Below are 13119 nucleotides of genomic sequence, written 5' to 3'. Positions count from 1 at the left end.
TGATCTCAGGGGAGGTGTTTTTCTTTTTTGATGTTTTTAAGTAGCCGGCCTATACATCCACAGGTACATCGCCATCTAATGCATTGCAATCCATTGACTGAAAAATAAAATAGTTCCAGAATATATAGGTAATTTACAGATGTCTACTTCACCAAATTTGGGTGACCAAACATCTCCCCCTGCTCAGGACAATCTTTATTTACAAATACTACTTATGATTAGGGGTACCTCCTCCGACTCTCAGAACTCTCCTGAATTTGGGAGATGGGTAAGATCACCCTGTACCAAGTGAGATCTGACACCCAGGAGAGACGCTTCCGAACTGATTTCTCACCCTTACGGGGCCATTGTTCAATGTGAATACACAGTGATTTTTAGAATGCAAATTAGATTGAGTCACTTTCCTTTTTATACTTCTAAAAATTCTTCATTGCTTTCAGGATAAGATCCACATTTCTTAGCTTGACATTCCAAGTCCTTTATAAATGTCATTCCCTAGGCACCCATTTCAGTCCCCTTTATTGAAGCCACATCAGGCTATGGGATGATCCTGAATACACCACCTACCTCTGTGTGTCCATGCCATTGTTCATGCTGTTTTCTCTGCCTGGAAAGCCCTTGTTTTCTTTCAGCACCTTGCATGAGGACTTTCATGACTGCTATGTATAATTTCCTGTTTTAATTGCATCTTGTATATATTGGTGTTATAACATTATATAAACATTTTGTCTTTAAAATGAAAGTGGAGGACACTTTTATTCATCCTTGTACCTTCAGTGCCTGGCACAAATGTGCCCAATATTTTGTGATTTGAGCTGAATAAAAGTGGTTGAAATGGCATACTTTTTTTCTAGTGGAATATCAAGGAAGCCCACCATAGGGGATAGGGAGAGGGATGGGGTTTCTGTCACACATGAGACAGTCCGATGACAGCAGGGAGAAAAGCACTAGGTGCAAGGCCAGGGTCTTTTCAACAAAAATTTGTTACACCATTGTTTTCAACTAGTCAAATAACTCCATAGTTTTTAGTAGACATTTTAATGCCACAGTTCAGTAGTATGAAATTACCTACTGCAAACATGTATGTCTTCATGACATGAAGAGCTGCGTGTACCATGTGACAAGGCCGGAACTTGATCCACTAGAAATGGGGACTTCGGAAAGATTTAGGCAGAGAAGTAACTTGGACAATTTTTCTGAGCAGGATGCATACTCTGTCTCTCTTACTCCAGTGACAGGCACATGGGAGGTGTTCAGTATGTCTCTTAAATCAACAAATTCTTGTTTTGACAGTATGTGAAATCATAATGGAGGATCTTTTGATTTAGTTGAAATTATGGAAAAATGCTCTATGGACTCTCAATGACAGGATAAGAAGTCAAGGAGCTTCAGATGCTTCATTCATTCATTTGTGCAGTGATTCATTCACTCACTGAACACTGTGACCAGTTTTATGTTGGGGGCTAGGAGCAAATCTACATGAGACAAAGTCTTTCCTTCCGAAAGGACTCAGGAGTTTTAGTCCCAAATGTGTGTGTGCACACACAGGTTATAATACAGTTCAGTGTGTTTACAGGTAAGTGTAGAATAGATTTTTTAAACTGTGCTGAGGGAGTAACTTTTCCTGGAGGAGAGGAGTTAGGGAAGAGAAGGTGACATCTAAACTGAGCAACTTAGGAATTTTTCCAGGCAGAGGAAATTGCATATACAAAGGCATGATAATACAGAAATGCATCAGGAAACAACAAAAATATTCATGCCTTAATCCTGGAGGGGCAGAACTGTAACACACTTCAGAATCTCCAGAAACAGAAGTTTCTAGCTTTTAATATTGATTTTTACCTTCAGAGGAGAACATACCTCAAATCTTTCTCTAAAAAGTTTTTCTTTTTCCATTCTGTCCTTTTCTAAGTTTTGCTGCTTGGTTCTGAAGAAATTGCTAGGTGATAGACTGGCAAGAAAAATGCAGGTTGGGTTAAATAAAACTCAAGTTTCCAAATCTTAGTCATCCTATTTCAGGATAAACTTAGGTATAATTTGTGTGTGTGTATAATTTTATATACATTTTATTACATTTCCACCAGAGCAGATTGTCAAAACCACTAAACAGAGCAATACCAGTTCTTCCCCCCTACAATTAAAAACCTTTTTTTTTGGATAGTAAGATAACTTGGATTAACATCTAACTTGTTGAAAAATTTAAGTTAAACAAGAAACTTCTCTGAATCAGATTTACAAGTATAACTAATTTAAGAAAGAACAAACTTAAGGAAAGTTATAAACTGTGCCACTCACCCTCAGATTACTTAATAAAAAACAGTAAGAGTGAGTAAATAGCTTATATCTCACGGTTCTCCAATGTTTCAAACCTAATTGGGGAATCAAAAATCTCTGTGCATCGAAGAACTTTCCAGTTTGCTGAATGATTATGAAGAAGATAGAATTAAGAAAATAGTCCTAGTTGTTGTGGCTCAGTGGACTGAGTGCTAGCCTGCAAACCAAAAGGTCTCCAGTTCAATTCCCAGTGTAGGGCACCTGCCTGGGTTTTGGGCCAGGTCCCCAGCAGGAGGCGTGCAAGAAGCCACCACACAGTGATGTTTCCCTGTCTCCCTCCCTTCCCCTCTCTAAAAATAAATAAATAAAATCTTTTTAAAAAATGAAAGAAAGTGCAGGATGCCACAAAATCCATGCAAAAATTCAGGGCATAAAAGTGCATAACTATACAGCAGAGGCTGATTACGGTTTCCTTCTGCCTTTTCCTTCCACTCTTCACATGGGGGCTGGTGCTCCACTGTAGTAGTTTTAGGTATTGATAGAGGGAAACAGGTCAAGCAGGTCTTGAGAAATTTATTCAGAAGTATAACCTTTATCTCCTTTGTTCTGTCCAAGATTATAGTCGCTGCCAGACTTTAGGCCATGACCACTTTGCATTGGAAATACCACCTTCCTCTTGTCTTTCCTTCTGCGAATCCATCTGCATACCTGCCACCAGTCATATTTCTAAAATTTAACTGACCATGTCACTCTCTCACTTAAAACCTTTTAATCTCTCTCTAATGCCTGCCAGATAAAGTCATACATTTCCATGGTGGAAACACCTTACAAGGTGGGCTGTCATACTTATGACTTTATACCTGTCATACCCATCCCCAGCTTCTCTGAAAATATACCATCTTTGATTAATAAAGGGATAATGACAAGATTGTACTAATATCAAAAGCATTTCTTATTGGTAGAATATGTTATGGTAGAAACCATTCAGAAAGGAATCAAGATCACATGAAAATTGAGATATTACTCTAGGTGTAATGATAGCTTCAATCTACTGCATTTTTAAATTTAACACATTTTCAAATTTATCCAGTTGAGAATAAAAGTAAAGTATCAGTTTGTTGTAAGAATAAAAAAAGCACTAGAAAAATTTTTCCTAAAAAGACATGTGTAGACATTAAAGTACTAAAAAGCCTTTTTGGGGGGGAGATGGAGGGTAGACAGTAAAAGTTTCTATTATTTCCTCTCTTGGAATTCTGTTTTGCTATGTTATGCAAAGATATGAAGTTTAAGGTGGGAAGTGCTTTCTGGTCTGTGAATACATCTTTCCAACTTGGAAAAAATAAATTAAGTCAAGTCTAAACACAAAGAAATAAACTTAAAGGAAGGGTCATTGTATGCTATCCTCTGCATTTAAATTTGGTATAAACTAATGCCTTATTTCTTTGAGGTTGTCCCTGTAGGACTTTTCTAGAGAAGTTTCCCAAAGCAGAGACCACACAGTGTTCCCATTTTCATGACTTACTTAGACAAGGGTTTCCTGAAGACACTGGGTAAACCTCAGATCTGCCCCCATCTCCTAGCAACTGGGGGGAAGATTGGAGCACTGAGCACCAAGAGAACATCTGAGACAGTAAAAAAAAAATCACCTCCCCAACAGCCACCTGGGAGCTTGGACCACATGAATGAAGGGTAGATTTTGAATTGATGAAACATTGTTTTGAAATTCTAGCACTAATGTAGACATAAATAGAATTATTTTGTATTTTAGGGAAAGCAGTCTTACTGTATAACACCTAGTTTATTTAAGTTCAAATTGGTGTGTTATTTAAGGTTTGTCTTATAGAGGGAAAGTCGCTTCAGCCTGAAAGAAGGCTGAAAATGTTTCATTGCCTGACAGGACTGGCTTGAAATCTTTCTTTGCTCCCTATTCACCAAAAGCAGGGATGATGGTGATGAAGATAAATGTGTGTGGTCCTTTGTATTTTCATATTCTGTGTCTCTTCTAGTCCTCTCAGCTGTACTATAGTTTAGATGCGAGTGTTCTCATTTTGTAGATGAAGAACCCAGAAATCACTGAACCCAGAAACTTACTGACTTGCCTGAGTTTATGCAGCTGGTGAGCGGTATGAACTGCAGCTGGGAAGTGGTAATGTAGGGACCCCTGTGTACTCACCGGTCTGATTCTTCAGCACTCTTTTTCCCCTTTGGTTTAAAAAGCTTGGGCTTCCAAATTTTTACTTTATCTTCATCTCTGAGGGGAAAAATATTTTTGATCCAGTAAATTAAGATTAAACTAAACCAATTGTGAAAACCATCAGTACTTCCTGCAAAACAGTCAGTACTTTACAATTATGTTTTACAAAGAAAATTAAGAGTCATCTAGAAGTATATTTTGATAATCTATGACAAGGCCAGGGAGTAAATACTTTAGGCTCCGGAAGGCATAACATCCCTATGATAACCACTTAACTCTGCTCTTGTGACTGTATTTACTACAAAGACAAGTGGGGGCTATGGTTAGCCCACAGACCATAGATTGCTGACCCGGATCTGTAGTGATCCAAATTTGAAACCAGAGGAAAGAGATCAACCTGCTTATCATCACACTTTCTCTCCTTTCTGAGCCTCAGTTTCTTTGCCTCTAGAACCTGAATAATAATATTAACCTCTACCATGAGAAAAACTAATCCAACTAGTGTTTGGCATTAGTAGGAAAGGATTCAGGGAGGGGTGAGGGTATTATAGAAAGAACTAATACTTTTTGAGCCTCTACGTGGCAAGTTGTATGCTTTCACATATGTTAACAGATTTTTCATAGTATCCTTTAAAGTAGTCATTCATAAAGCTTTACAAAGAAGGAAATAGATAATCAGAGAACTATCATGGTCACAGAAACAGTGGCTTTGAACCTCTAGGTGCCTTTGACTCTGAAGTTTGTGGTCTTTTACCATACTTGCTGCTTCAAAAGTTTTTTTGGGGACTTCCGGCCAAGATGGAGGCATAGGTAGACACACTGTGCCTCCTCACGCAACCAAAATAAGGTCAGCAACAATTTAGAAATAAGATAACAGCCAGATCTGACACAAAATTGAACTATATGGAAGTTGGACAACCAAAGAATTAAAATATACACATTCATCCAGACCGGTAGGAGGGGCGGAGTCGGACAGCCGGGTGGAGAGGGGTTGTGGCACAAAAATCAATGTGTAAGACATTCTGAGCGTACAGGCGGCTGGCAGACCCAGCGAGGCGGTGACTGTGAAGTGAGGCACTGCATGCAAGGTGCCTGGATGTCTGGGCCACATTCATGTGCAGATAAAGCAGGCAAAATTGGGGAGTGAGGCTGACCGGGCAACCCAGGGCCCCAGCGCTGGGAAATAGAACCTTGGGACACTGATTGAAAACACCTGTGGGGGTTGAGACTCAGGGAGATACTCCCAGCCTCACAAGAGAGTTGGTTAGAGAGATCCACAGGGTCCTACAAGGTACACAAGTCCACCCACATGGGAATTAGCACCAGAAAGACCCAGAACTGGGGGAGGTGGTGGAAGGGACTGAAATCCGATGGAGAGAGGAGCAAGAGCCATTGTTTCCTCTCAGACCTTGCCTTCACATACAACGTTGCAACCTAGCGACTGGGTTGCCCTGCCCTTGTGAACACCTAAGGCTCCACCCCTCATATGTAACAGGCACGACCAGACCCCTCCACCCCCCAATGGCTCTAACCAAAGTACAAATCAAAGCTCCAGAGCCAATATTTATAAGCGACCAAGAGATAGCCAACGTATCAGATGCACAGTTCAAAGCACTGGTGATCAGGATGCTCACAGAATTGGTTGAATTTGGTCACAAATTAGATGAAAAAATGAAGGCTATGATAAGAGAAATGAAGGAAAATGCATAGGGAACCAATAATGATGGGAAGGAAACTGGGACTCAAAACAATAGAGTGGACCAGAAGGAAGAAAGAAACAACCAAACAGAAAAGGATGGAGAAATAAGAATTCAAAAAATGGGGAGAAGCTTAGGAACCTCCAGGACATCTTTAAATGTTCCCACATCCAAATTATAGGGGTACCAGAAGGGGAAGAGGAAGAACAAGAAGTGGAAAAGTTATTTGGACAAATAATAAAGGACAACTTCCTCATTCCGGCAACAGAAATAGACTTCCAGCAAGTCCAGGAAGCTCAGAGAGTCCCAAAGAGGTTGGACCCAAGGAGGACCATACCAAGGCACATCATCATTACATTAGCCAAGGTAAAAATGAAGGAGAGAATCCTACAAGCAGCTAGAGATAAGGGGACAGTTACCTACAAAGGAGCTCCCATCAGATTGTCAGCTGATTTCTCAAGGGAGACCTTTCAGGCAAGAAGGAGTTGGAAAGAAGTATTTCAAGTCATGAAAGACAAGGACCTCCATCCCAGATTTGCTCTATCCAGCAAAGCTTTCATTTAGAATGGAAGGGCAGATAAAGTGCTTCTCAGATAAGGTCAAGTTAAAGGAGTTCATCATCACCAAGCCTTTATTTTATGAAATGTTAAAGGGACTTATCTAAGAAAAAGAAGATAAAAAACATGTATAGTGAAATGACAGCAAACTCACAATCATTAATGACCACACCTAAAAGAAAAACAAAAACAAACTAAGCAAACAGCTAGAACAGGAAAAGAACCACAGAAATGGAGATCACATGGAGGGTTAGCAACAGGGGAGTGGGAGGAGGAGAGGGGGGAAAAGGTACAGAGAATAAGTAGCATAGATGGTAGGTAGAAAATAGATAGGGGGAGGGTAAGAATAGTATGGGAAATGTAGAAGCTAAAGAACTTATGACACATGCACATGAACTAAAGGGGGGGAATGTGGGTGGGAATGGGTGAACAGGATGGAGGGGAGTGAAGGGGGAAAATGAGACAACTGTAATAGCACAATCAATAAAATATATTAAAAATAAAAATAAAACAAAATTCTAAAAAGTTAATTCAGATTTTGGTAGAGATTGCATAGAATTTGTAGATGAATTAGGTGATAATATTTTTAAGTATTACAAGTTTCATTTAAATAAACCTTGGAAACAAAGTAAAAAAAAAAGGTTTTTTGTTTTTTGGTCCATCATTGATACGAGCAAAACAGGACCCTACTCCATCGAGCATCAGTTTGTCCCTGGTGTCTGCATATCTGAACTCTTCATCAGGTAAATTGTAATGACAGGATATTATGTCACAGGAATTTTTGAGATTTTCAGAGATCATGTGTCATCATTCCCTTCAGATTATGACCACAACTGTTGAACAGTACATCAAGGGCGCAGTGTTGGACCAGCATGGAAGACACAGCTTAGAGAAGTCTTTTAAGAAGCCTTCCAGGGCTTGGTGAGGGACCTCCAGTCCCTGTCTTTTTCTGCATCTGTTGCCTTGGGAGCCTATAACATGGAGCTCAGCAGTGGCTGGTTTTCTAATTGTCCACTGGCCACTCCTTTCCTCTCTGCACTGTAGGTTCCCAGAAGATGGGAGCCAACCATATACTGTGTGTCCAACACTGGGAGCCAACCATGTGTCCAATGGGCTCTGCTCAGTGCTGGGCACACAGCAAGTGTGCCGTGTGAACCTGTGTCTGGACTTGTTTGGAAGGAGTGCAGCTGTGAGGGCAGGAATGGGCAAGGTGGATGCTTACTTAAAAGCTTATTTTCTTTACCAATTTTAAAGCAATGCATTCTGAGTATTTAAAAACTGGAAGCAGAAGTAGAAAACAAAATAAGCATAATCTGAGCTCTCCAGGACATCTGAGTCTCCTTCTAAATATTCCCAAGCCCTTTTAAAATGGAATTGAGATCATACTATACTTAAAATTTTTCATTCTGCTATTTCTGTAAGTATTTCTCTATGTTACTGAAAACTATTTAGGACATATTTAGCATATATTTTAATGTTTATGTTGAGTAGTATACCATAATATGCTTATCAAATTATTGGAAATTTGGGTAGTTTTAAATATTTCATTTTTATAAATAACCTTGAGGCAGATATTTCTGCACACAATTTTTTCATGTTTCCTTTATTTATTTTTTTTTACTAGGGTTGGTTGTTTGAAGTAAAGTTACTATGTTAAGGGTCTGGACATTTTAGATACACATTGTCAAATTATTCTTTCAGAAAGATCATATCCTATCAATTCATACCCATGCTGACCATGTGAATATTATGGTCAAGTCTTTGCCTCTTTGTCAACTTAGTTTTGCCTTTTTAGGGATCTAGTTAGAGGATGTAATGAATTTGGCAGGCTAAGGATTGTTATTGCCATCATGCAGGTTCAGAAACTAAGGTTCAGAGAAGTGAGGTGACATGCCATAGGTCTCATTGGTACCAGGTTGTAGAAGCTGTTCCAGTGTCCTTTTCAAGATCCCCCTCTTCCTTCTCTTGCTGACTCGCTAGGAGATAGTCCAGTGAACAGAAGGAAATGAAACATAAAGCAGAGGTCTGCATTATCTAGCAACAGTTCAGTCCAGAGCAGGTTGGGCTAGTCTTCAATCTAATACCCACCAAGACATGACATGCAAACTAGCCAGGTTTATAGGAACTCAAATACTAACTTCCCTCTCTCTTCTCCTTCCAAACTGTTACTTCCCATCAATGTTCTATGTGCTACAAATGTCATTAATAATTGGTGTCTTTGAAGTCAAACAGAAGATTTACTCTATCACATGAAAATCAGCCAGACTTTGACAGGCTAAGTGATTTGATAAACATCATTTGTTCTTGAAACTTTCCTCATGTGCCTACCACATCTTAAGTGCTATATTAGGAGCTGGATAATGGGAGTAAAGAAGATATGGTTTCTACCAGAGGAATTCACAATTTAATAACAACCACTTAAGTTCTCTGGAATAACTTTGCCTTCATTTCTTTTACCAGCTTAGAACACATTTTGATCATCTTTCACCTGAGTGATTGCAATGATATTCTAACATATATTAGACTTCCAGCTTTCTCCAATCTGTGAAAGGGTTGGATTACTCTTCTGGAAGTGTAGCTCTGATTACATTGTACCCTTGCTCAGAATTCTGTACTTCCTCCTTTGGCAGCAGAGGGCAGAATAATATTCTAAAAGGGCCCTCCAAATTCAAAACTACTAGATCCTGGGTAAAAGTTTTTTGTCTAATTTTTGTCTTAACAAATTGCTACACTTTACACATAGTGTAAGCACTATGCATAGTACCCTAACAGTCCCCACCAAATCAGCTAAAACCAGACAGCACACTCAACAGTCTACAAGCACAAAAGACAGGTGTGTACTGAGGAAGATGTTAGTATCAGCACTACAGTATTACACAAGATTGACATTAGGTCAAGGACAAGGTAGGAGATAGGAGATTGCCATACTGGATTTTTAAAAAGCCAAATTCAGGTCTGTGCTTTTTATATGAGAGAGAGAGAGAGAGAGAGAGAGAGAGAGAGAGAGAGAGAGAGAGAGAGAGAGAGAGAGAGAGAGAATGCAAACATGGGAAACAGAAAATTAAAGGATTAAAAATGTATACTAGGGAAATAGTAACTAAGAGATCAGTAGGCATACAATATCAGGAAAATTATCCTGTAAGACAATGAAAATCACTGGGATACAGAGCACAGTGTATAGCAGGAAAGAAGAAGGACTGGGCATCTGATACTTGGGTTTGAATCCTTGGTCTACCACCAGCTGTGTGAGCTTGGGCATGTAACTTAACCTCTGTGCCTCAGTCTCTCTTCTATACAGTCTATATAATAATAGTATTTACCTCACAGGATTGCTGTGAGATTGAATGAGTTAATACATATTAAATACACAAAACAGTGACTGACACACAGAAAGGGCTATATAAGTATTTTTGTTAATAGTATCATCAAGGTACTAATAAAAACTGTTTTCTCAGACCACAATGCACATAAGCTAAAAATGACACTGGAATAGAACAGACAGCATGGAAATCTTCAGATTCTGGAAGTTGGTACGACACAGGTGGTCCTGCAGATCAGTGGGGGAAATAGGGGCCACTCAATCATGCTAGGGCATTTATTTACATGGAAGAAAATTTAATTAGGTCTCCACTTTCCTATACATAGGAAAAGTCATTCCAGATAGATCTAAGGTTTAAGTGTAAAAGACAAAACTAACAGTTTTAGAAGAAAATATGGGAGAACATCATGTTATCTTGGGATAAAGAGTTCTTTAAAAGATAAAGCAACAATCATAAAGGGTAAATCGATAAATTCAAATACATTAAAATTAAGAATTTCTGTTTATCAGAAGCAACAAATTTCCCAAACACCTGTTTTCTGTTCACACAGATGTCCCCCATTTGTCAAAATGTGACCTAACCTTCCTGCTTCAGCTTGGCACAGAAACTTTCCTCAGCCCCTGAGCAATGGAAATGGCTACCTCGTCTGAACTCCCAGATTATTTTGCTCATTTTTTTTAGGTCCCTCATTAACTGAATTAACAAACTATGTTTTGGTATAAGGTCACATGATACAGATGGAAAGCCACAGTCCCTACTTCAGGGAGTTTCCATTTAAAGGGGGAGAAAAGAAAGAAGTAAGACCACTATGACTATGAGAAAAATGTTCTGATAAGAAAAGGGTATCTAACCCAAATATATAAGGTGAGAGAGGGCTGCCTGGGGAAAGCAAAATCTGAATTCCGTTGTAAATAATGAGGGATAAAATAGCTAACTGGGCAAAAACCATGGCAAAGTGTTACAGGTAGAACTAGTCTTTTTTCCTTAAATTCTCACCTCCTGGTAGAGGCCTCCTCAACAGTCTACTCTGAAATGACTGTCGGTCCTCTCCCAACACAAACACCTTATGCTCACTCTCTTTCAACATATCTGAACAACCAAATTCCAATGTGAAATTATAGATTTATTTTTTATTAATTTATGTGTCTCCAATCAGAAATATAACATACTGTTTTCACTGCTGTATATCCAACACCTAGCACAGTGCCTGGAACATAGTGCATGCTCATTAAATATTTGTGGAATGAATCGATGACGTTGGCACAAATGTGAAGCTTTAGAAATGCTGGATAGCTTGTTGAGTTCAAGGAACTCCTAGTAGTACAGTATGGATGAAACACTGGAGTGGTGCGTGAGTGGGAAGTACAGGTGAGGCCATGACTTTGTCAGGGGCTGGATTGCTAATGAATTTTATGTCTTGCTAAACAGTTTGGATTTCATTCTAAGAGATACTGACAACCACTAAATATTTTTAAGCTGGGGATGATTGGTTTTGTGAGATGATTACATTTGCACTTGAGAAAGTCTGAGGAATAAACTGAAGTGGTGGTGAGATGCATTCAGAAGGTTGCTGCAATAATCCAGCTGAGAAACAAGGAGGGCCTGCATGGTGCCTGTGCAGGATGGATGGAAAAGTGGGAGTGTTCTGAGAGTTACTGGAACAGAAGAGGGTGCAGTGCAGGAGAGGAGGCACCATGGACAATGCCTAGGGTTTTGGTTTGGGCAACAGTTGTGCTCATTGAAACAGTCACCAACAGAGATTAGAAGAAAGAGGCCATATTTGGATGACAAGGGTTGAGGTTACGAGTTATTACAGAATTCCAAGTTTAAGAGAGCTAGTCGCAGGCTTATTAGAGTGGAGAAGAGACATCCAACCTCAAAATGTAAATTTTTATATCATTGCCATAGTGATGATTATTAAAGCCTTAGATGTGGAAGAGAGCATTTAAGAACACATGAAGAATAGAAGAGAACTCAGATAGGAAATCTGAGAAGCATGATTTTGAAAGAGTTGCATGGTAGAATTAGAACCCACACAATACACACACAAAACAAAAAACAAACAGGAGGAGTGACAGCCAGAGATGAGAAATAAGCAACAATGATAATATGGAAACCTGGGGAAAAGTCAGTATTTTTTTTAATGGTCGGCATCGTCAATAGTTTAAGCTTTATAGTGAAGCCAAGAATATTAAGCACTTAAAAGCACATACTGGATTTAACAGAGAAGTTATTAGTGACCTTATGAAAAATGAGTTCACTGGTATGATAGGAACAGAAGCTCAAAGATAGGGAGCTTGGGAAGATGAGCTGACCTTTATTTTCAGCCATTTAGTGGAGAGGGAAAGGACAGAGAAGTAGCTACAGAGGGGCAATCAAGTTTTGGGATATTTTTCTACTTGGTAGACTATAGCTCTTTAGTCTTTGAGAACAGAGGTGTTGTCAGGTAGTTGCTTGCTGTCTTCCATGCTGCCTTGTCCACAGGAGAGTATTAAATCAGTGTTTGTTGTATTGAAATAAGTTTCAAGTCTCTAGATTCAAAGATAAGAAACAGATTATAGAGCTCCAGTGACTTTTGAATCACCCACCACTGTTAGATCATCTACGTTTTTTATTGTTTTCCCCTCTTGGTGGGGGGATATAACAAGTCAACTTTCTGTCCAGTCTCCAAGCATCAGACATGGCCCTCTGACCATATTTAATAAAACACCAGGAAATGAGTGAAATAACAGAGGTAAAAAAAAGGTAAATTGACTTACTTTGACTCTTTTTCACTTATGTTCACATCATGATGAATGATAACTTCCTGAGACCTACGTTCTAGAGTCAAGATGAGATCAAAATAGCCCGTTATTAGGTGGTTTATATAATCCCTGGTTTCTCAAAGTACACACAACTACCTAACTGTCCAGGTGTATCCCAAATCCTATTTCATCAAAATCTGATCGTAGAATACAGATGGACTGAAAGGATCAAAGAAGGAAATGTTCTTATTTGGGAAGAAATTCAACTGAAGAACGTCCTGATATCTCAAGCACACACACACGTACACACATGTTTATAGCAATTTGATTTCC

The 13119-nt window shown here is 39.1% G+C and overlaps 1 protein-coding gene across 7 annotated transcripts in view; it reads right to left on the bottom strand.

Annotated features, from left to right (window-relative positions):
- The window catches only part of FYB2 (FYN binding protein 2), a 107685-nt gene that overhangs the window by 2760 nt on the left and 91806 nt on the right, over nucleotides 1–13119 (bottom strand). For all 7 annotated transcript variants that reach the window (XM_045857416.1, XM_045857426.1, XM_045857434.1 and 4 more), the window contains 3 exons: nucleotides 12802–12862; nucleotides 4448–4525; nucleotides 1861–1951 (listed from right to left, as the gene is read on the bottom strand). In XM_045857416.1, coding sequence (XP_045713372.1) covers nucleotides 1861–1951; nucleotides 4448–4525; nucleotides 12802–12862 — 230 coding nt within the window. The remainder of the gene's footprint in view (nucleotides 1–1860; nucleotides 1952–4447; nucleotides 4526–12801; nucleotides 12863–13119) is intronic.

Source organism: Phyllostomus hastatus, unplaced genomic scaffold (genome assembly GCF_019186645.2).
Source record: "Phyllostomus hastatus isolate PE091 unplaced genomic scaffold, TTU_PhHast_1.1 phas_contig_147, whole genome shotgun sequence".
NCBI lineage: Eukaryota > Metazoa > Chordata > Mammalia > Chiroptera > Phyllostomidae > Phyllostomus > Phyllostomus hastatus.
Note: the sequence above shows the minus strand (reverse complement) of the source record. Positions and strands in the feature narration are given on the sequence as shown.